The sequence below is a fragment of the Balaenoptera acutorostrata genome, chromosome 15 (genome assembly GCF_949987535.1).
Source record: "Balaenoptera acutorostrata chromosome 15, mBalAcu1.1, whole genome shotgun sequence".
Classification (NCBI taxonomy): domain Eukaryota; kingdom Metazoa; phylum Chordata; class Mammalia; order Artiodactyla; family Balaenopteridae; genus Balaenoptera; species Balaenoptera acutorostrata.
Window position 1 is genome coordinate 75,198,109 of NC_080078.1, and position 22,740 is coordinate 75,220,848.

Sequence of the window (22,740 nt, forward strand, 5' to 3'; positions counted from 1 at the left end):
ATTTCCACCCTAGGGGCTGTAGTGGGCTCCTCCTCCTTCCTAAATCCTTGCCTGGTTCTGGCTGTAGCAGCACATGGACAAAGTGAGCTGACCAAGGCTGGACTCTGGTCCCTTTATTGAGACTGAGGGCCCAGTGGGTCCATCCAAACAAAAATAAATTTCTCTCCCAAAGCCTGCCTGCAGGCTGGGGCCCCCAGCATGTCCTGGCTGGGGCCCACGGCTGTCCCCTAACCCCAGCAGCACAGGTCTGGCTCCCCAGGAGTCACAGGATGCTGGCTGCTCAGCATCTGGAGATCCTAGGTGGAGCAGCGAGGGAGTCCCAGTGGGCCCCCCACCCCGAGCAGGGCTGGCCCCAATATCCATGGTCTTCGTGGGGGCCCTGGGGCTCAGTCATCGGTCAGGGTGATGACGTCATACTCGATGCCCTGATGTTGCAGCTGTTGGATGTGTTCAGGCACTGCCTCCTCCGTGCCGAATAGGCCTTGGGCTTGGGCCATGGCAGCATCGGCCACCGCTGCCAGGGGAGGGGAAAGGATGGTGAGCCTGAGGCCCAGGAACTAGGCCTGGGCCCCAGGCCCCCAAGACCCTCAGGGTCCAGCCCCATACCTGTGACAGCTGAGTGTGCTGCAGCCTCAAGCTGGGCCTGTGTGACAAGCTGCGGGCCTGGGGACACCGGCACATACTGGATCTGGAGGAGAGAGGCAATGAGATGTAGCCTTAACAGGACCCCTGCCCATGGCCCTGCTCCACCTGGTCCCCAAGGGCCCTACCTGGGACTCCTGAAGGAACGGCGCCCCTTGTTCATACTGGATGTGTGTGATCTGGCCCTCCTGTACCTGGAGAGAGGAAGCCAATCCAGTTACTCTCAAAGAAGGATGTACACTCCTCTTCTCACTCCTCACTCGCGTCCCAGGCCTGGCCTACCTGGATGTGATGGCCCTCTGGGACCACGACGTATTCCTGGGGGAGCAGGTGCTGGACTCCGTCCTGGGAGATGATGTACTGTACCTGAGGAAGGGGGGAGAAGAGGCAGGTGCTGCGGCCCCGCTCCCCGGGAGCTCAGTGAGGAAGGCAGAGTAGGGGGGTCAGGGACACCCCATCAGCAATGGCAGCTAGAGGAGTTGTTTGGAAAGTACTGTTCCCCCAACCCCCTCCTGGGAATGGGGCCTGGGGGTGGGGGGGAGGAGGGCGGGCACTCAGGGCTGAGGTGGTGACAGCAGCTCACCTGGTTATCAGATGTCACCAGGTGCTGGACCATCTGGCCATCTGCTGTAGTGATCTCTTGGATGTAGGTGGCTTCCTCCTGTCAGGGCCAGGCCAGCTCTAGCTTCAGATTTCTGTGTGCCCTCACCCCTGCCCATGACCTGCCAGCAGGGCCCCCAGCCCAGGCTCTTACCTGATTGGTCACTGTCTGTTCCTGGGCCACAATGATGTGTTCCTGGCCCAGTGCCTGCTGTAGCCGCTCTGGGCCCAGGACCCCGTGACTGGACTGGAGCGCAGCTGGGCAGAGAGGGGTGGACGCTCGCTCAGGGGCTCCAGGGGAACCTGAGACGCCCCGGCCCCACCCTGGCCCAAGGGTGCCCTCTGGGGCAGCGGCTCAGGGGGCCCCAGGCGCCACTCACTGTGCAGCGTGGCCAGCGTCTCGTCGTCACTGTTCAGGATGATGGTCTGGGTGGGGGTCTGGGCCGGGGCCCGTGCGGTCGGGGTCGCCGCCTTCCTCCCATCGGGACTGTGCAGCCGCTGGATGTGGAACTTGAGGTGCCCGTTCCGGTTGAAGCTGAGGGCGAAGGAAGGCGGCTCAGGGGCGGCCCCACCACGCGTGCCCGGCAGCGCCTGCCCGCCTGCGCCCGGCCTCACCGCTGCCCGCAGAGGTGGCACTCGAAGGGCTTCTCGTTGGTGTGGGTCAGCATGTGGCGCCGCAGATCCTTCTTGTTCTTGGAAGCGAAGCTGCACTGGTTGCACTGGTGGGGCCGCAGGCTTGAGTGCTGCGCCATGTGGGCCTGCAGATGGGGCGGAGTCAGGGCACCGGCTGGGTCAGGACAGGTGGCTCCCCACGGACAGGGGAGCCAGGGACCCCGACCTCAGGCGCGGTGGATCTGGGAGGAGCTGGGTGAGAAGTACGAGCCAGACCAAGGTCTGGCACTGCTGGGTGTTGAAGGGAAGAGCCACGGGCTCCGTCGTGAGGCCGCTCCGAAAGCCCTGTCCCTGTTGACACTCAGTTCACCCCTGTGAAATGTACAGGCTCAAAGAAGGGCCTTTGAAGGTCGCCCCCAGCTCTGACACTCTGGGTTCTGGGCCCCGCTCCCCTCACTGAGCCGCTGTGAGGATTCAGCACGCGCTCGGATCTGAGAACCGATGATTTTCGGGTGAACAGACGGAGTCCCCGGAACCTGGCCTACTCCACACCGACCCCCACACCTCCCTGGGACCCTGTGCCCTCAGTGTTCTGGACAACTCGAATTTCCCCAGCTGCCTCACGCCACCGCCCCTCTGCTCCCGCAGGCCCAGCTCAGCCATCACCTCTGGGACGTCCCCCCAGCACCCCAAGTCCACGTGACTCGTTCCCCATCTGTGCTCTGCCGTGCGCACTTAGTTCACACCGGGGACACTGTCGGGTGTTAGTCACCGCCTGGTGCGCCTCCCCGCCAGACTGAGCCCCCCGAGAGCTGGGGCCTTGCTGAGTCATCTCTGACCCCAGCGGGGAGCGGAGGGCCTGGCCTGGGGGGGTGCTCAGTCCAGGCTTGTTACACAAACGGGTGCCAGCAGAGGGACGGGGGCACCTACCCGGACCTCGGGCCACTGGCGAGCGCTGAAGGGGCAGTCGGGGCACTTGAAGGCACTAGGCCCAGCGTGGGCCCGTTTGTGACTTTCCATCTCAGCTCGGCCGGGGAAGGCCTCGGCGCAGATCTTGCAGGAAAACTTCTTTGACGACGCAGTGGCTGCGGATGGTGGCGAGGGGGGCACTACCAGGCCCAGGGCTTTGCTGGCAGCAGGAGGTGGGGAGGCAGAGCCCTGGGGGTCCCCCACTCGGCGGGTCCTGGCTGGAGACGGGGGCTCAGGGCCGTCTCTGGGCAGCGCCCCACACTGCAGCAAGGGCCACTTGGCTCCAGAGGCCAGGCCGTCCGGACTTGGGAAGGAGATGGAGCCATCTGCGGTCAGCTGCGGACAGGCAGGGGAGCGTGAGGCGCGGAGGGAGGGAGGGAGGAAGACATGGGAAGAGTAGAGGTGACTATCCCCCGCCTCACCTCGATGTGGTGCAGCTGGGTCCCGTCGGCGGCCATGATGAAGTGGGTGCCAGCTTCTTTCAAGGTGTCACTCACAACCACGGCCTGGGCTGCCTCCCCGGGGCGCTCCTCGCTGTGGGCAGAGGAGGGGGGGGTGAGGCAGCGTTCCAGGAGAGGATGGAGGGCCACAGGAGTCCCTTCCCCAAGAAAGGCATCAACTGAGTGACTGCCACCGCAGGCTGACCCCTGGCTCCTCCCTTTACCAGCCGAACCTCCGCTGCCTCTTGCATAAATGGCGACCAAGTGTCCAGAGATCGTCCTTCTCAGAAGTGGTCATCCCTGCCCCCTCGATGGGCATGCTGGGGGGTGGCGAGGTGAAGGGCTCCAGGGGTCAAGCCCAAGTCTGACCAGGTGGGGCAGGAGGAGAGGGCGAGTGGGGAGGCAGGACTGCAAGGACCCACGGGCCAAGGGTAAAGGGCAGATGCTGAGAGACTGGGCTGCCCAGGCGCCGGCCCAGGGATCCTGACTCCCATCCCAGCTGAACAATCCGGTACTTGAATTCAGGGCTTCCTCAGACTGCCCAGGGGTTCAACGAACATGCGAAACATAAACATTTCTGCCCCAAACGAGCTCAGTGTAGAGAAAGCCAAGTGCAGCTGCAGGGCCTCCAATGTCACTAAGGAGCCTGAGCTCGTTCCTAAGGTCAGAACTGGAAACCACCTCAGGGACCATCCCGTACAAGGAGGACGTGGGCTTTGGAACCACAGAGACCAGGGTCAGATCTACAGCCTGTCTGACCTTAGGCGAGTTACTTCACCTCCCTCATCTGTAAAGAGAGGGAAACGTGCATCTCGTGGGAAGGGTTTAGGTGAGTCCACGAATGTCAAGCTCCTGGCACATCTTAAGTGGCTCTTGACCTCCTGAAGGGACACGACACCCCTACAGCCCAACTGTTTTACGTGTATTAGGAGTTTTACCTCCTGCCAGCTAGGCTTGGGTGGGCGGGGTCCTCCTTTGACTCCCCCCAGCACACCTATAAATGGCTGGGGGGGGCTCTCGCAGGCAGCAGGTCTCACCTGTAAGGTGTGCCAGGAGCCGATGTGCCCTCCTCCACGGTGGGTGCCGTGATGACGCTGTAGCCAGCCCCGCCAAACGGCCCAGGCGCCAGGGTGATCTGATGTAGGTCCGGGGCGCCTAGCTGGCTCTCGGCGGTCGCGCTGCCCCCTGGCTCTGCCATGTGGAGGGCTACCACTTGGGGAGTGGCACCTGCTGGGGAGGGCTGCCCACCAGAGGACGCGAACCCTGCTTCCACGTCCTCTGACTTCACCACGGCCACCTGCAACGGCACCAGCGGGCATTACGAGCGGGGTCTGTGGCAAAGGAGCTGGCGTTCAAGGCCCTTTTCTATCTCAGGGCCTCAAAGCTCACCCACAGTCTGGCGGGACCCAGTGCCACCACCACGCATTCACACGAGCCCAACTGTGTGTTCCTGGCAACTGGAAAGAGAGTTAACAAGAACAGGCTAGAGCGTTACCGCCCCCAAGGGCACTGGGCAACGTCTGGAGACATTTTTGGTTGCCACAATTGGTTGGCACCTAGGGGGCAGAAGCCAGAGATGCTGCCAAACACCCCAGACGAGCAGGACAGCCCCCTCAGCAAGGAATTATCCGGCCCAAAGTGCCAAGGGTAAGAAATCCTGAGGTAGAGGAACAAGTGGCAGACCATTTAAGAAAAAAATGCAATAGTCAGAGCTCTACCTCACATCCTACTCCAAAGCCTGCTTCAAATGTTTTAAAGATTGAAACGTAACAAATAAAACTCGAGATATATTAAAAGAAAATATGGATATTCCTATAATCCTTGGGGTGGGAAGATTTTCCTAATCATGACAGAGTATGTTAAAACCTACAAAAAAACAAACCATAAAATGAGATCAGAAAACAAAGAAGCTGGGGGGGTGGGGGGAGATGGTATTTAATAATTCACGTAAGAAATAAAAAGTGGAGTTCCCACACATACCAACAGCCCTTGCAAAGTTATAAGAAAGAGACTAATAATTTAATGGAAAAATAGATACAGGACACAAACATACGTCAGAGAAGAAATAAAATGGTCTATGAACATACAGAAAGAAACTCGATCCCTTTTGTGATCACAAAATTATAAATTAAGACCCTGACATATACTTCCATCACATGGAAGAGATTTATAAAGACTGATGCCCAGCGCTGGCGAGGCTGTGAGGAAGCACGCTCTAGTGGTGGTCATGTAACTGACACAGCTTTTTATGAGGCGTCACGCCTTGGGACCCACTGATTCTATTTACTTCTAGGAGGCTTTTTTTTCCCCCAAGTAAAAAACATGTTTATGAGCACCCGAAAATGTATGTGCACTGAAGCACTGCCTTGAGTTAATGACAAGGAAGCCACCCACGCGTAAAGGACTGACGAAATAAGCTTCAGAACATCCCTACGACGGAATGACGTGGAGACGTCAGGAAGGAGTGGACGCGTGTGTGTGGCCAGGCCCTGCCTCACACGCTGCAGAGGGAAGAAAAGCTAGGCTGCCCGTGAGCGCGGATGGCGTGATCCCATTTTTTAAGGATCAAGAGGTCTCTGTGTTAGTGAGCACGTGGACAAAACTGCAGAAACGCTTATTAACCTGTTAACAGTGGAATCGGGGGGGGGAGGGGGAGAGGGGAGGAACCTTAAGGACTTTCACCTTCTGAAGAGAACAATTCTTAACGCTCATTTTGGGTTTCACAAGCATATGTTTTTGTAATCAGAAAAACCAACCAACCAAAATGGATGATACTGGCATGAGAACGGCAGACAGAGCAATAGAACAGAACTTGTCTAGAAACAGACTCCTGTACCCGGAGGAATCCAGTGCACGATAAAGGGGATGTTTTGAACCACTGGAGAAAACGAGAGGATTCGATTTATTGCACTGGACAACTTTTGGGAAAAAAATAAACTTAGTCCCCTACCTTTCTGCACACACCAAAAGTGAATTCCAGGTGGAGTAAAAATTTAAGTGTAAAAAATGAAACTCTAAGAAGAAAATACAAACGAATGTTTATATAATCTTGAGGTGAAGAGGCCTAAGGATGATACCACAGGCAAAAACTATAAAAGCCTGATATGCTAACTATCTAAAAATGTAAAACTTCTACACACCCCCAAATGCCACAAACTAAACCCTCTGAAGATTCTAGGTCCAACAGCAGGCTCCCCTCCACAGAGCTCTGTCCCCCAGCAGCATGTTACTGTTCCAAGTTGTTGGAATTCATCATCTCAAACACAGTCTCCATCTTTTCAAGAGGCTGGGAGACAGGAGGTGCTAACAAACCTCTCTCTGCCTTAGAGAAGCCTGGAGAGGTGCGGGGGAAGGGGAGGGAGAAGTAAAGATGATGAACCTGGGGGAAGATGTGCTAGGCTTAAGGTGCAAAGAACATGTGAGAGGTCAGAGCTCAAGAAAGCCTTGGGAGCCTCTGGGCTGTGGGAGGTGGCATGGAATGAGGGTGCTAGGCTAGATGGGAAGCTAGTTCACACTCATGGGCACGGGCGGTGCTTACTGCTCAGCATGGCGGAGACCGCTGGTGACTCCGGAGAGCGGAGTGGGAGAGCCTCTGCCCTCCCAGGGCCTCCCTGGCACAGCGGTCCCCCTCCTCTGCGTCTGCCCACTGAGTTTCAGTGGATCTGTCTCTCACTGACTGGGAGCTCCCTGAAGGCAGAGCACGTCCGCTCCATCACTAGCCTCCGCTCTCAGTGTCCAGCGCAGACCTGGCACCAAGGGTAAAGCCGGGCCGGGGAGGAGCTCACCTGCAGGGCCGCGCTGCCCAGCTCCCGCTGAGTGCTCATGTTCAGCAGCAGGTCCAAGGCTGTCTGGGTGGCCATGGCCGTCGACTCCTCAGCTCCTGGGTCGGGTGGGACCTGAGCCTTAGAAATGGCTGGAAAACCGGCACCCAACGCCCTCCCCCCCAGCTTCCGGCCCGCACCGGCCCGAGCCCTGCCCCTGCTCCCGCCGTCCCTCAGAACTCACCTTGCTGGTAGATGATGGTGGCACCACCCAGCGTGTCAGAACAGAGCAGCGGGGGGGCCTCGGGTGACTGGAGGGGTGCTGCCTCGGGGGGGGTCTGCGGGGTGGGAATACGGCCAAATGTGACGGGGGCAGCTGAGATTCAAGTGCATGCACCAAGCACCTCCTATGAGCCAGACACTTTACAGCTATTGGCTTGTTTCATCTTCACACTCCTCAAGATATTTTCGAGGTATTTACCAGCTCCATGCAACAGATGAACTGACTAAGGTTAAGGATCCCACAGCTAGTAAGTAGCAGAACTGGGACTTGAACACAAGACTATCTGACTCCAGAGCCTCTGTGTTCTACCAGCACATTGTGGTGGTCCATCTTCTGGGGAGGGGAGGGGGCAGGCAACATACTCAGCTACAAGACTACATTTCTCAGCCTCCCTTGCGGCTGGGTAAAGTGTGGCCATGTGGCTAAGCAGGAGCTTCTGGTAAAGTTCACGAGGAAGGTAAGATGGATAGATGGCGGGCATCATTTTTGCTCTTCCCCCATCCCTTCCTCCTGCTTCTTGCCTGGGATGTGGCTAGGAAGGCTGGAGCTCCTGCAGCTATATGGGACCATAAGTCAATCACAAAGATGGGAGTCATATGCCTAGGACGGCTGGGAAAAAGTATTGAGAAAGCTTGGTTCCTGATGACTGATCGAGGAGTTGCCACATCAGCCCTGGGTTGCTGACCTTTGGACTTCTTTTACATGAAGAGAATAATAAACTATCACCATAGTCAAGATACTGATATTTCCACGCTGTATTACTAGCACTGGAAAGCCACCCCTACTCTGAGCTTAGGGGTGACGTATCTGTGACCTCAGCTGCTCTGCACCACAATCCAGAGAGGCAGGGGTCATTTCGCTGTACTCAGTGTGCAAGTGAGGACGCTAGGGCTGGGAGAGGCAGCGTCACACTGGCATTGCAGCCAACGCTCCTACCCCCCCGCCTGCTGCCTGAGCTTACCTCAGGAGGTCCTGGGGAGCGGGGCGGAGGTCCAGGGGCTGCGCCATGCTGCTGCTTCAGCTCCTCAATCTGCTGCAGAGAGAAGAAGGGGCGACGGCGGGAAGGGGGCTCCTCAGGGTGGCGCCGCCCCCACTCCTCAAAGCTGCTTGCATGTCGGCACCGTACGTGCAGGCGGAGGTTCTTCTTGTGTCGCGTGCTGAAGTGGCAGTACTCACAGGCAAAGGGCTTGGCCCCTGCAGGTACATGTGTAGGGATGCTTGGGCTTGCCCACCCCCTCTAGGAAGCCTTCTGTGACCCCAAGAACGTCTCCAACTGATTCACTCCCTGCGCTGTGTTCCCAAGCTCAGGGAAACCCACGCTCTGTGCATGTTGGTGTGCCAGGACAGGAACGAGCCAGGTCTCCCTCTGCGCTAACAGCCTTCCTCCGAGTGCCCATTTTCAAGGTCAGTTGACCACATTCTCTTATGACTCATCTCCCGAAGTGTCCCCCCACCCCCAACCCCGCTCTCTCTCTTCTTCCCTAGTGTGTCTGCCAGAGGGCTAGGCACCGAGGAGGAGAAAGAACCAACTTTTGTTGTCCATCTTCTGTGGGCCAAGACGTGATGCTGCTTTAGTGGCTTCCTCCGTCGAGGGCAGGGCCTATGTAAGACCTCTCTCAAGCCCCAGCGCCCAGAACAGACAGGGCTCAGGGAACAAATGGAACTCACTTTTATAACAACCCCATGGTTGGTACTTCTGATTCTCTCCTTTCACAACTAAGAAAGGCTGAGAGAGAGTCGGCAACTGGCCCTGGGCCACACAGAGAAGAGCTGGCTGAGTTGGAACCTCAGCTGAGGTTAGAGTGACAGTCCCAGGGGGTATTCCCTGCAGTAGGAGGGCTGGGGCTGCCGAGGGGGATGAAGAGGACAGAGCTGAGCCTCCGACAGGGGGCCACGGTGTGTTGGGGGGTGGCTGGCCTGACCTGTGTGCTTGACGGCCACGTGGGACAGCAGGAAGTCCTCTCGGAAGGTGCGGTAGGGGCAAAAGCTGCACTTGAAGGGCTTGTCGCTGACGTGGGAAAGCTGGTGGTTCAGCAGCGCCTTCTTGTCCTCACAAACGAACTCGCAGAACTCGCACTTGAACCTGGAGGTGGTCGGAGGGGGGAGAGCTCAGCGACAGGGCGCGGTGGGGCACCGCAGCCCCAGGGGCCTCGTCGGGGATGTACCTGCGGTTGGCGACGGCCTGGATGTGCGTGAGCAGGTGCATCTTGAAGGTGTAGCGCTTCTTAAAGGACTTTCCACACTGTGCGGGGTGGCGAGGCGGGTCAGACGAGGGAGCCCCCAGGCAGGCCCCCTGCCCCCAGCCCCCAGCCCCACCCACCTTGTCACACATGTGGGGCTTCTCGGTGCTGTGCGTCTTCATGTGTTGCGTGAGTCTCTTCTGCATGGGGTAGACACGGCCACACACAGGGCAGGGGAAGGAGCTCAGCTTCGGGGTCTGGGAAGGGACAGAAGGGGCCGGGCGGAGAGAAAAGGGGAGGAGAGAGGGTGAGACCGTGCCTCCCCCCCACCCCACAATGCCCCAGCCACCCTCAAGCAGGCTCCCTTCCCGGCCTGGGGCCCCAGACTCACCGGGTCTGGCCTCTTCTTCCTGGGGGAGAAAGGCACAGGAGTCAGACCATCTTGTCCCCAAGCCCACCCCAGACCCTCTCCCACTGACCAGACCCAGCCTCAGCCCTGACTGTCCTCAGCCCCGACCCAAGCCCCTTTCCCTTAGAACAGTATTCCCCCAACTGGAGTTGGCTGGGGAAAATGCCAAGAGGTGTGCTGTAAATAAAGTTTCAAAGTCAACTAACTTTAGGAACAGTGCATTCTCTCTCTCTCTCTCTCTCTCTCTGTCACAAAATGCATTTGCATTTTAAAGGCTCTGAGAAGTCCTGCAGGGAAAAGAGCTGTTGAACCAGGTTTTCAACCTGGTGTCCCTAATCTTACGTGGACATAGAACCCCCCCTCCCTTTTAATTTTTTTTTAAAGAAACACCTAAAAGCGGGAATTCCCTGGCTGTCCAGTGGTTAGGACTCAGCGCTTCCACGGCCGGGGCCCAGGGTTCAATCTCTGGTCAGGGAACTAAGATCCTGCAAGCCACACAGTGATAATTCAGTGAACAATCACTAGGCCCTTGAGGATTTTTGTTTTTCCACCCACTTGTCCTACATCTGCCCTATCAGTGCCGTGAGAGATGGAGTATGGACGTGGAGCCTGGAAGACCTTCAAATCATTTTCTGAGACCCTTTAGGTACACAATTTCCTTTAATCACCTCAATAATGACTGTCCCCAATTTACAAAGCTCAAAGCAGGAGAGACCGAATAAGGGACCTCTTAGATCCTGACACTGCCCTGTTCTGAGCCAAGTGATCTGGGATGAATCGCCCTGCCTTTCCCACATCTGTACTGTGCTGCGAAGCGGGCTGGCCCCGAGCAGGGGCTCAGTAAGGGGGAATCCGTGGTCACCCTGGGCCTCCACTTCCCCACCCCCACTGACCGGTCCCGGCTATGCACGGCTGCGTGCCGGATGACGTCCTTCCGGTAAACACTGGTGTAGCTGCATTCGTCACACTTGTAGGGCTTACTGCCCATGTGGTTGAACATGTGCTCCTGGGAGAGAGGCAGAAGAACAGGGGGCTGGGGTACAGCCTCCCTTCCTGCCCACCCGCCCTGTGCCTACAGCCGTAGAGTTGTCCCCTCCCCACTGCACCCCGTAACAACCCCCACTCCCCACCCCTACTGCCGGGGTCCAGAGAACAACTTCTAGGTCTGGGTCTGAGGGAGGAAGCGCTGCGCGCAGAAAGCACAGGGGCTCTGGCCATCTGTGCCCGAGCCACCCCCGACCTCCACCCGCAGCCAGCTCTGCCTCACTTTGGCCAAGCCAAGCTGCAGTTTCCTGTGTCAGTAAAATGGGGCTCTCAACACCTATGACCTTGTCGGGCTACGTGAGATCATAAAAAGGAACCCCTTTCTTGAGACACGTTACCGCCACCTGCTGGGAGATTTTCTAACACACTGAATTCGATTAAAGCAGTTGCACTGCCATCTGCCAGGTGCGGTGGTAGTGAAGCAAGTCTAAGTCGATGTCATGCCACTATGCAGCGTGAGGCCTACCACAGTGCGCCCTCGGCCCAGACGCGCACCCTGACACGGGGCAGGAGGGTGACCGCGGGTGCCCGTGACCTCCACTCCCACTCGGGTCCTTCTCCCATCCGGTGTCCCTTCTCCCCCTGCCCTCCCGCGCCTCCGCTTCCCTCGGCCGCACCTTGAGCGAGGACCAGCGGCGGGAGCGGTAGCTGCACTGCAGGCACTTGAAGAGCTGGGGGTTGCCAGCCTCGTGGGAGTTGACGTGGAAGCGCAGGTCCTCGTGGGACAGGAAGCGGGAACCGCAGATGCGGCACAAGAAGGGCCGCAGGAGGGGTTTGGGCGACTTGTAATAGTACCTGCCAGGAGGGTGTTGGGGAGAGGTCTGGCTGGGCCAGGGGCCTGGCCACTTCCCCCTGCCCCCAGCCCTCATCTCTGCTCGCCGCCGTACTTGCGGTATTTCTTGCCGAGGAAGCGCCTGGAGGGTCGCCCACGGCGGCGGGGTGGGGCGTCGGGCTCGTCCTGGCAGGACGGTGCTGCGTTCTCCACATCCGACTGGCTCACGCCGGGTTCCACGGGGGGCCGATTGGCCTTGCCCAGGGCCACCAGGCGTCCCGGGCCTGAGGAGCTGGGTGCCTCGGGGTCTTGTGGCTCCGCAGGGCTCTGTCCAGTCTGGGAGCTGACCAGAGGCTCTCCTTCCACACCTGCCATGGACACACCAGGACAGATGTGGACAGCTGTGCCAGAGGCCAGCCAAAATATCCTCCCCCACACACACTGTCACAGACCACTGATGGGCCCGTCAGGTCACGGGACAGACGCAGGCAGCCCGTGGTTAGAGGGCAGCGTGGACATATGCCCCCTCCTGCAGCTGACGGGCTGTTAGCACAGCACGACTTAAATGGGACAGTCTGGAGCAGCACTGGGAGAGCTGGGACCTCGCGGCCAGGAGACCTGCGGGTAGGCTAAGCTCTGTCATCGACTTGCTGTGTGTTCTCAGGCAAAGCCACTCCCCTCTCTGAGTCTCATTTTCCCCATCTGTCAAATGGATATAATTGTTGCTCTAGCGACCTCATGGGAACGTTCTAAGGTCTGGAGAGCAACAGCAACACTTAAACACTGGTTTTCCCAACGGAGGCTGGGTAGTTGGAGGGCAGACGGGAGGAAGGGAAGAGACATCACCGCACACACTCGCAAAGCCTCTGACGTCTGAACATCCGAATGCGTTACCTATTCAAAAACACTAACAGCATTTCAATGTAATGCTTAAAAAATTCAAAATTATATGCTACAGGCAACGCGGGTAACATTTTGTTTCTTAATGGGGTGCCAGGTTATTCAGCTGTGTTCACCTTGTGAAAATTCACTGAGCTGTGAATTCACTAAGCTGATTCACTTAGCATACACGTGCTTTTCCACACATACACCTCAGTAAAAAGTTATTTGAAAAAGAAGACTAAAAAATACAACACCCACAACCGCATGTACAAAAACAGCTACTGTGTATTTTTTCCGTGTCTATTTAAGCCTTAAAAAACAATCCTAAGAGGCAGGTGCTATCATCTCCATTCATAATAAGGGAACGGGAGATTCAAGAGGCAAAGTAACATGCTCCAGGGCACACAGCTGGTAGGTGGCAGAGCCGGCATTCATGCCCACGGCGGGTCTTTCCTGTCCCCGGCTTGTAATGCTCCAAGTCCGTGTTCCTCCAACATAGTCTCAGACCTCAGACTTATTCTCATTTTAGTAATAATTCTTAAAACTTATCTTATTAGTTCAGTTATAAATACTCAAACTTCCGTGCTGTGACAACTTACCACCGAAAAGCCTTTTCAGAAAGCTGCTATATCCTAACTCTCAAGCGTGGTATGGGAGAGCTTTCCCCTTTACGAGGAGGCCTGCAGGTCACCCCGGTGGGTCTGAGACGTGCTGCTCTGCAAGCACGTCTCCAAGGGCTCCACGGAAGCAAGCGGGGAACGAGGCCACCCCTGGGCCCCACCGCACAGCCCCTCCCACAAGTAAGTCTCACCGTCCAGGAGATCCGAGGTCTCCAGGCGAGGCAGCTTCCGGGGCCGGCCAGGTCTCCTGCGGGGTCTCGGTGTACTGGGAGTGGGGCGCTGGGGCCGTAGCTGCCGCCCCCGGGGCTCATCCTCAGCAGGGTTATAGTCGCTGTCCTCTGTGGGGACAAGAGAAGAGGGGCATCAGCCTTGACCTTTCAGCCCTGACCCCTTGCCAGCTTCCCTGGAAAGAGGCCTGCTTCCCTATCCCTGCCTGCTCCTCCCTTCAAACCCACCAGTGATGCCTCCTCCAGGAAGCCCTCCTGATGTCCCCCTGGCTAACTGTGAGCGCCACTCTCTGGTCCCTGCAGTCCTTTCTCTGTACCTTCCCTACCACCTACCACTAGCTCAGACGGCACCTTTATGTGAATCAGAAAAAAACACTCCTTCCTCAATACACTTTACGGCCATTGTTAGAAAACAGTTGTCTAGTCACTCCAGTATACAAAGTAGGACTATGCTATCCACTGAGGGAGCCACTAGCTCCCTGACTAGCCAAGTGTGGCTACTGAGCAGTTGAAATATGCCTAGTCTAAATGGAGCCATAATTAAGTATAAAATACACATCAGATTTCCAACAATTAGTATGAAAAAACGTTAAAACTTACTAATAACTTCTCATGATCACTGCATACTGAAATGATAATATTTTAGACATGTGTAAATAAAATATATGACAACTTAAATTCATCTTTTTCTTTTTACTTTTAATATGACAACAAAAAACACACGTGGTTTCCATTCTATTTCTGCTAGACAAATGTGAACGTGACCCTCTTAGACCCAGTACTATTTTTCAGCGCATGGCCCGTACAGCTGCACACAAAGCTCCTGGTCCCAGAGCTCCAACTCCTCTAACTTATGCTGGAGGCGCTCGTGGCTGCGTGTGCGCCAGTTCCTCTTCCCTGGCGCTCGCTACAGGCCACAGGGAGCTCAGTATTTGCAGATGTGGGTGTGGGTGACAGGCCCGAGAGCCACGGTAGCCTACCTTCCAGGTCATCGATGGCGCCGGCGTCTATGATGTCATCATCGTCTTCCTCCTCTGGGCCCTCCTCCTCCTGGGTCCTGGCGGAGGCGCCCCACTTCCGCAGACGTCCCTTTTTTCCGGCGGCGGCGGCTGCTGGCGGTACAACAAGCTTGCCGCGTCTGACTCTTGGCACCCCAGCCCCACCTGTGCAGGCGGCCAGGCAGGCCACCGTCAACGCACCTGGGCAGAAGTGCCGCTGCCGCATGTGGCGCAACAGTGTGGCCTTGGCGCTGCTCCGGTACTGGCACATCTTGCACTTGAACTGCTGCACCACCACCACCTCCATCATGGCCTCCAGGCTCTGCAGGTCTGGCTCCTCGGCGCCAGAACCCAGGCGTGGCTGCGCTGGGGAGCTGGGCCCACCCTGCACCTCCTCAGGTGGCTCCAGGCACGTGGATGTGGACGTGGGGCCATCGGCTAGAGCCTCGATGGCTGCCAGGCTGTGGGCCAGGGTGGAACTGGACATCGGTGATACCATGGGGGCCCCTGGGAAGGTGAGGGAATCAGAGGGAAGGAAGTGGAGGGGGAGGCCGGCCACGAGCTACAGCTGCCCTTCCCAGGCAGGCCCAGGGATCCTAGAACCCCACTGCCCACCAGAGTAACAGTGGAGGAACTGAGAGGCCCAAGGCAGTGGAGAAGCTGCCAAGATCACACAGTGAGTCTATGGCAGAGCCTCCCTGTCCTACTTCCCCGCCCACGGCAGGGTTCCCTGGGTCTGGCGCCTGGATTCTTACCATCGTCTGGTCCCTGCAGGATCAGGTACCGTGTGGTCTCGGACCCACTCCCCTCAGCACTGGTCACGGTGATGCAGCCTGGGCAGAGATGTGAGGAGGGGATGCACAGCTGATAAGGACAACTGTCACTGCCCACACTCATTCTGACTCACCCGTGCGACTGAGTCCGCTGCCCCACTGCCCACTTCCCGTCCAGGGCAGGGCTGTTGAGAGGTCTGCTGTGTGTGACATGCTAGCCCAGTAGCCAGTCCACAGCTGCCCACCTTTAACCATTAAAGAAAGACTGGCTTTTCAGGCCATCCCAGGGCTTTTCCAGGTGCTACAACCTTTACACGGATCATTAATAATAGTAAGTAGTTTGGTAAATCATGAGCACCCGCTCTGGAGTCACTGTCTGAGCTCATGCCCCAACACTTGCTGATGACAGCGGGTACGTTAGTTTACATCCTCTGTGCCTTGGCTTTCTCATCCAGACTGTGAGAACAATAACAGCATCTACCTTTTGGGGTTACCAAGAGAATTAATGAACTACTGCAGGTAAAGTATTTAGAAGAGACTCCGGTACAAAGTTAGGTATCACTGTTTCTATATTTATTGAGTGCTTTCATATGCCAGGAACTATACCGTACTATCTCATTAAATCCCCACATCGTTTACCACTATGAGACGGGGTTACTGTTTCCATGTTACAAACTCAGAGTGGTAAGGTTATCTGCCTGAGCCTGCACAGCTGGTTCTGCAGGGAAACCCTTATGGGGCAACTCTTGCCCCCGTGGCCTGACTCACTCTGGATGAGGTCGGGCCCGATGGTGGACTCGATGATCTTGTCAATGGCCGAGCCCAGGTCTGAGGAAGAAGCCGTGCAGTCGGACACCAGCATGTTGGGGTCTGGGAGTGCGCTGGAGTGCACCAGGGCTGGGGGGCCACCTGTCACCCCTGCCACTGGCCCGTGGGAAACAGAAGATGAATCAGGGAGGTAGCCATGGGGCAGGGGGTCTGTGCTGGAGCTGCTCTCGGATACCTCCTCCTGGGGGATAGGAAACAGGCAAAGGGGGAGTTTAGGAGCCAGTAATGGGGCAGGGCAGGCTGCCCCCCACCCTGGCCCAAGAACGTGGTGGGTGGAGCCACCCACGCCCTCACCCTCATTGAGGACCAGTGAGAGAAACCCTCTAGTCACAGACACCCCCAAGAACAAGCGCCAGGGTCCCTGGCTCCGGCCAGGTACAAGGCCCCACGTTTCCCACACCTCACACAACAGCCAGGTGAGGTTACTCTCGTCAGGCTTTCAAGTAAGCTGTTCCCTCTGCCTGAAACGCTTCCTAGCATCACACCGTGGCTAACTCCTACTCAGCCTTCTCACTGCCATTCAGCTGGTACCTCTCCTGGGAAGCTGACCCTGACCCCCAAAGCCAAGTTAGGACCTCTCCATCCTCAGTGCTATAGTCGCCTGTGTCCTGCCATCACATTATGGTTCACTCTGCAATGTTACGTCTGCCAGGTCAGACTCCATAAAGGCCAGGACCACATCTCTCTTGTCTCCTGCTGTATCCCCTGGGTCCAGCACAAGCTGGGCACATGCTAAGTCCATCTCTGCTGAATTAATAAAACCCCTGGACCCCAAAGTGGGGGCTACTGTTGTGCACCTCTATAATGTGATGTCCTGAAAATGATCACTATCTTGCAGACAATGACAACGGTAATGGCTGATACTTATTGGCTGCTTACCATGTGCTGAGCCCTGTGTTAATTGCTTTGCATATATTAATTCATTTAGTTCTCAAAAAAAAAAAACCTATTGAGGCAAGTATATTTATTATTCCCACTCTACAGATGAGAAAACTGACAGCTAAAAGTTTGGGTAGCTTATCTAAGATCACAGAGCCAGGAGGTGGCAGAGCCAGGAGACTATTTTACAAAGCGTTTCCAAGAAAATGTCTGGTGGTTGCTCACAACAGAGCACCTTCAGGAGTAGGTATTTCTGCTCCGTTTTAAAGATGGAAGACCGAGGTTCAAAGAGGTGTCCCAGTGAATCAGTGGTACAGCCAAGACTTGAACCAGGTCACCTGCATCCCAAAGAGTGAGGACAGTGGGTAGTGCAGTGGGTCAGCCCACAGCCTAGATTTGAATCCTGGCGCTGTGTCTCAGTTTGCTCCTCTGTAAGATGTGGAAAACAGTGGTATGTGCCTTACAAGGTATGAGACTTAAATGAGAAAATCCACGCTAAGGGCTGGCATGGTGCCCGGCTCACAGTAAACCATAAACAAATATTAGCTATAAGCAAGCCTTGCTGGCTTCTTCCCCTTGGCCGCCAGGCCCTGCTGCCTGCGGTCCCTGCCACCACCCACGCCGGCCAGCAATGTCCATACCAGAGAGCTGGTGCCGCGGTCCGAACTCTGCCCCACGCCAGAGTCGTCGGCCTCGGTTGGCCCCGGAGCGGCCGCGGCGTCGCTGCTGTCGGCCGACACGGCTTCCGAGGTGCCCACACCCAAACCGCTCTCAGAGGGCTCCTCGGGCCGGCCAGGACCAGGGGCCGCGTCGCTACTGCTCTCCACCTCGTTCTCCTCCATCGGCTTGGGGGGCGGCCTGACAGGGGGGCCCAGGATCCGGGGCCTTTACTCTGCGAGAAGAGGTGACGGGGGCTGGAACAGGTGGGCTTCATCCCGGGTCCCCGCGGCGCACCCAGCTGCACCCATATGCCCATTTCGCAGATGCAAACACTGACTCGCCGACGGGGCGGGGCTCTCTAGTGTATTGCGAGGGGAGCTTCGGGAAAACAGGACCAGAAAGCCTTGCCTCCCAGTCTCGGGTCCTTCCCCCATCCCCGGAGGGTGGTCAGTGGCGGGTAATCTTGACCCTTTGCTCCTCCCCTCCATGATTCCCGCAGAGTGCTTCACTCTACGGGCCCCGTCCGGGCTCAGTGGTTCAGCCCTTCGGTCCCCCGAGTCCCCCCCGGGTGCAGAGGCTGTGGTACAGCCCGCAAGCCCCCTGGGTCAGCGGCTCGCTCCCCCCTCTCCTGGTTCCCGTGCGGAGGGGGCTGACAGCGACGGTCCCGGGGCCTGGAGACTCGGGGCTGTCCCCGGCGCTGCCTGAGCTCCAGGCCCGACGCCATCTTGTGGCGGCTCCGGGTTTCCGCTCAGGCAAGTGCGAGAGCGACTAAAGGGCCTGGGACCCCGGGGCCCTGTTCGGACAGCCCCGCCGGCCCGGGACCTCGCCGCCGGGTATCCCCGCAGTGTGGCTCCACTTCACGGCAGGGTGCAGTGTGGCGACCTGACTCCACCCGTCGCTCACCTGATGCTTTCGTAGCTGCGTTCCTCTCCGACTCCGGCATCGACGAAGTCGCCATCCTCTTTCCCCCGCTGCGGAGGGACCCATCGGCCTTCCGTAGGCCGGGACTACTTCCTACGCCGGCCCGGAGAAAGACAGGCTTCCAGTGTGCCGGAAGGTGGCCCCGAGGTCTCAAAACCATACTAGAGTTCTCAGAGAATATGGGATTTTACATGTCTCCTAGTATGGGTGACGGAGTCCTCTATGGGTTGGGAGCTATTTTCTCTCCGGCGGAGGAATACATAGGAGTGGCTACGTGACGTCACTGCTGGGTCCCTTCCCTGGGCCGCAGGGCTGGGCGCGGCTCAGGCTGGCCCCACGTCCGGGGGCGTGGCTGTCAGTGGCCTGACCACGCCCTTCCCGGAACAGCTCAGAAAAGCGTGAGACTGGGATGTTTTGGCTTGGTGGGAGAGGAGTAAATGTTATTGGTCTTTTCGCCTGGCTTTCAGCCGATTATTTTACGCTCTCATCGAACCCAATCAAATACTTCCCGATTAGGTTTGACGTGTTCTGGGAAGAGGGGCGCATATAATCCTTGTTTTACCGATGGGGAAACTGAGCCCCCGAGATGGCAAGTGGCTGGTCCAACGTCACATCTAGAAAAGGGACTTGGAATGCAAGCCCCGATGGCTGGAGTTGGGGAAATGGAGAAGAGTCAGTGCAGGGCCCTTACTGAGCTCTGTACATGTATTTGTTACATAATAGAGCTGGGAAGTCAAGGCATTCTCCATAGCCTTCCTCTGCTCAGTGTAGATGTATTTAAAGGTCTGCAGCCTTTCAGAAAGGTATGATCGTCCTTCTGATGCCCGAAATGCCACTTTTGGCAACACCCTCTGCTTAAGCCTTTTTAGCATTTTGCGCAGGAACCTGGCGCCCCGGTTTGTCCTGAAGTCTCTGCGTTGCATAAGTTGTTTTCGTCGATTGAAAAATACAAATTTGGCGGGGGGTGGGGTGGGGAGGGCGGGGAGAATCTAAAAAAAATCCTGCAAAGAAAACCTATTTAAAAAGATAGGGTGCTTTGAGCTGTTATGATTTGTTGTACCTGAGTATGAGGGGGTTTCCCTGCTCCTTTCCTAGGAGCAGGTTTTGTTAGGGGGAATAGAGCATGATGTCTCTGGATTGGCTATGCCCCCTCGTTCCCCCTCACCCCCATTCAGCAGGACCAGGCCGCCGAGCAGCCCTGGAAAGCTGGGTGAACAAGGGCATGACAGCAGGTTGGTTTTGTACCCACCAGGCAGTTTTCCAACGTGAACTTGATTCCTCAGCCCTACAGAGCCACCTCCAACCCCCATTCCATGGGAGTAGGATGTATCCTGCCTCCAAACAAGTCACCTCCCTCAAGGATGTCAGAGTACTCAGGAGTAGCTGCACACCACCCAATCCCATTCCCCAGCCCAACTAAGGCTTAATCCTAACCTTGGCCTTTGCCACCACCTTTGCACAAGATTGCAAAATATCATGATACAGAAGGTAATAGCCTCATCATGGAGCTCAAGACCAGAGAGGGAAAGCTCATGGCCCAAGGTCATGACTCCTTGAAACAATATATCAGAATTCTTCCATTACAAAGAGAAGGAAGCCAACCTGGTTTTCTGACTGCCAATCAAGGGTTCTTCCCACCAGAACATGCCGTGTGTAGTTCTGGCCTCAGCTTTGATGGGGAGATTTCTAGAAGCAGTGAAGGGGCTCTGGGTCAGAAGGACGTTCAAGTAGACCATTGAGAGAAATGCTGAGGAGAGGAGCCAAGAGGAAAAGAAGAGGGAAGGCATTTTCCATGAGCACCTACCACATGTACCACGTGCCAGGCACTGCACATGTGCTTTGCTGCATAAGGGAAAGCAAAGGGGTTGCTTAAGGAATCAGGGGTTGTTATAGTCTTCCAATGTAGAGAGGAGGAAGCTGAAACTCAGAGAGGGGAAGTGACTTGTCCGAGGTCACACAGCCTAAAGAATAGAGCTGGCATATGGAGGCAGGTCTCTGATTCTAAAGCCTCAAGCAATTTAGGTACCATGTGAAGTATGCATAGTAATCATAATACTTAAGATATTCTATGCCAGAAATAGACATACAGATGTAGAGAACAAACGTATGGACACCAAAGGGGGAAAGTGGCGGGGAGGGTGGTGGTGGGGGTGGTGGTGGGATGAATTGGGAGATTGGGATTGACATATATACACTAATATGTATAAAATGGATAACTAATAAGAACCTGCTGTATAAAAAATAAGTAAAATTCAAAAATTCAAAAAAAAAGGATATTCTGTGCCTGTGACTGTACTAGGCACTTTACCTACATTATTTTATCCTCACAACTACTCTATGAGGTAGTTGCCATTATTATTTCCATTTTAAATATGAGAAAACAGGCATAGGATAGTAAACGAATCTAAGTAAGGGTGGAGCTGGGATTGAAAATCAGGCAATCTGGCTCTAACCTCTGCACTTTTTTTTTTTTTTTTTTTTTTTGCAGCACCGAGCAGCTTTTGGGATCTCAGTTCCCCAGTTAGGGGATCCAACCTGGGGCCCAGGAGTGAAAGTGCTGAGTCCTATCTACTGGACCACCAGGGAATTCCCATAACCTCCACACTTTTTGATTGCTGTACTATTTCTGTAGTATTTCTCATGTAGTTATAATAATACTACCTGGTTCATATATATATATATATATATATATTTGGGGCTTTTTGTGTTTTTTTGGTTTTTTGGGTTTTTTTGGCCTCACCACATAGCTTGCAAGATCTTAGATCCCCGACCAGGGATTGAACCCATGCCCCCTGCAGTGGAAGCGTGGAGTCCTAACCACTGGACCGCCAGGGAATTCCCTACCTGGTTCTTAGTTGATCCTTTAACTCTCTTTTCCTGAGCCAGGCAGTTTGGTTACTATTTTTTCCCGTTTTACAGATTAAGAAACTGAAGCCCAGAGAGAGAAAATTACTTGCTTAAAAGCACACAGCAAGTTTCCTGGTTCTAATGGAAAGGGCTGGGATTCTAGGCCAGATCTCCTGCAGCAAATAATAATCATACTAGCAAATGCTTACTGAGCACTTACCAAGTACCAGGTGCTTCATATGCATTTTTAAACTGTATTCATCACAACAACCAGAGATCCTAGGTACTCTCAATAGTCCCAGGTTACAGATGAGGAAACGGAGGCTCAGGAGCAGTGAAATGACTAGTCCAAGGTCATGCGCTTGATGGTCAGTAGAGCTGGGATTGAAACCCTCGTTTCCTGACTCCCGGCCCAGTCCAGTGCTCCTTCCACTGTGCTAGGTGCCCCAGGAGGGCAGCAGAGCTCAGAGCAGGCAGTCAGCAGGTGGGTGCTCTGGGGTGCATCTCTACCTTCTCTTTCCGTGTCACTGCCATCTATGGGTTTAGCTAAACCTGTTCTTCAAAGACCTATTTATAGCTTAACACTGTACCACCACTCGGGATAATGAGTGCCTTAAGTTGACTCCCCATGGTGTAAATTAAGTCTTCGTTTTATTCGTCCTAAATCTTTCTCTGTCAGGATTGGAGGGAGAAAGGGGAAGTGGGTAAAGGCCCTAGGACCAGAACACTTAGATTCAGAAAACAGGCTCTAGTTCAAATAGTGTTTGCCTAATGCTGGCAATTCCTGAGACCCAGGCAGCAGGTGACATTTATGCAAACATCTCATCTGATCATTACAGAGACATGAGGGGTAGGCAGCGCCTGGATTTTCATGTCTTTTAATCTGCCTTATTTCCTGTGATATTCCCAACACTTAGCACAGTTTTGCAGTCACAAGGAGCCTACTTAGCACAGTTTTGCAGTCACAAGGAACCTACTAGATACCTATTTGTTGAATGACTGGATGAATCTCCTTTTTTAAAAAAAATATTTATTTATTTAGTTTTTTGGCTGTGCCAGGTCTTAGTTGCAGCATGTAGGCTCTTAGTTGCGGCGTGTGGGATCTAGTTCCCAGACCAAGGATCAAACCCAGGCCCCCTGCATTGGGAGCACAGAATCTTAGCCACGGGACCACCAGGGAAGTCCTGAACCTCCAGTATATAGACAAGGAAACAGAGACACAATATCAGCGGTCTGGCCAGGAAAACAAGAGGAGGGCCAGATGATTCTAAAGAGGAAATCTAATTTAGAGAATTAGAAACAAAGTTGTTGGAAGGGCTGAAAGAGTGACTAAGGGAAATTGAGGCAAGCAAACCTGAGATTAGCAACTCAGGAAAGGCATGCCCTCCCGGAG

General features: G+C 55.4%; 1 protein-coding gene across 3 annotated transcripts; it reads right to left on the minus strand.

The window, feature by feature from the left end:
* Nucleotides 1–95: 95 nt before the first annotated feature.
* Nucleotides 96–18,748, minus strand: ZNF335 (zinc finger protein 335). 3 transcript variants are annotated; one of them, XM_007185376.2, is made up of 28 exons: nt 18,483–18,748; nt 17,561–17,811; nt 15,981–16,221; nt 15,195–15,272; nt 14,641–14,946; nt 14,422–14,550; nt 13,406–13,552; nt 11,828–12,080; nt 11,558–11,735; nt 10,790–10,902; nt 9,879–9,897; nt 9,628–9,744; nt 9,473–9,549; nt 9,230–9,390; nt 8,269–8,501; nt 7,269–7,362; nt 7,049–7,143; nt 4,301–4,560; nt 3,246–3,357; nt 2,785–3,159; nt 1,858–2,000; nt 1,623–1,777; nt 1,397–1,500; nt 1,226–1,303; nt 925–1,008; nt 771–836; nt 607–688; nt 96–514 (listed from the first exon to the last, which is right to left on the minus strand). In XM_007185376.2, exons 2-28 carry the CDS (start codon nt 17,759–17,761, stop codon nt 387–389), a joined length of 4,029 nt encoding a protein of 1,342 aa, XP_007185438.2. In that variant the 5' UTR covers nt 17,762–17,811; nt 18,483–18,748; the 3' UTR covers nt 96–386. The 3 variants fall into 3 exon arrangements, with proteins under 3 accessions (XP_007185438.2, XP_007185436.2, XP_057384637.1); XM_007185374.2 differs by having other exon boundaries at nt 14,422–14,553; XM_057528654.1 differs by lacking the exon at nt 18,483–18,748 and adding an exon at nt 17,917–18,339 and having other exon boundaries at nt 14,422–14,553.
* Between the last annotated feature and the right edge of the window lie 3,992 nt (nt 18,749–22,740).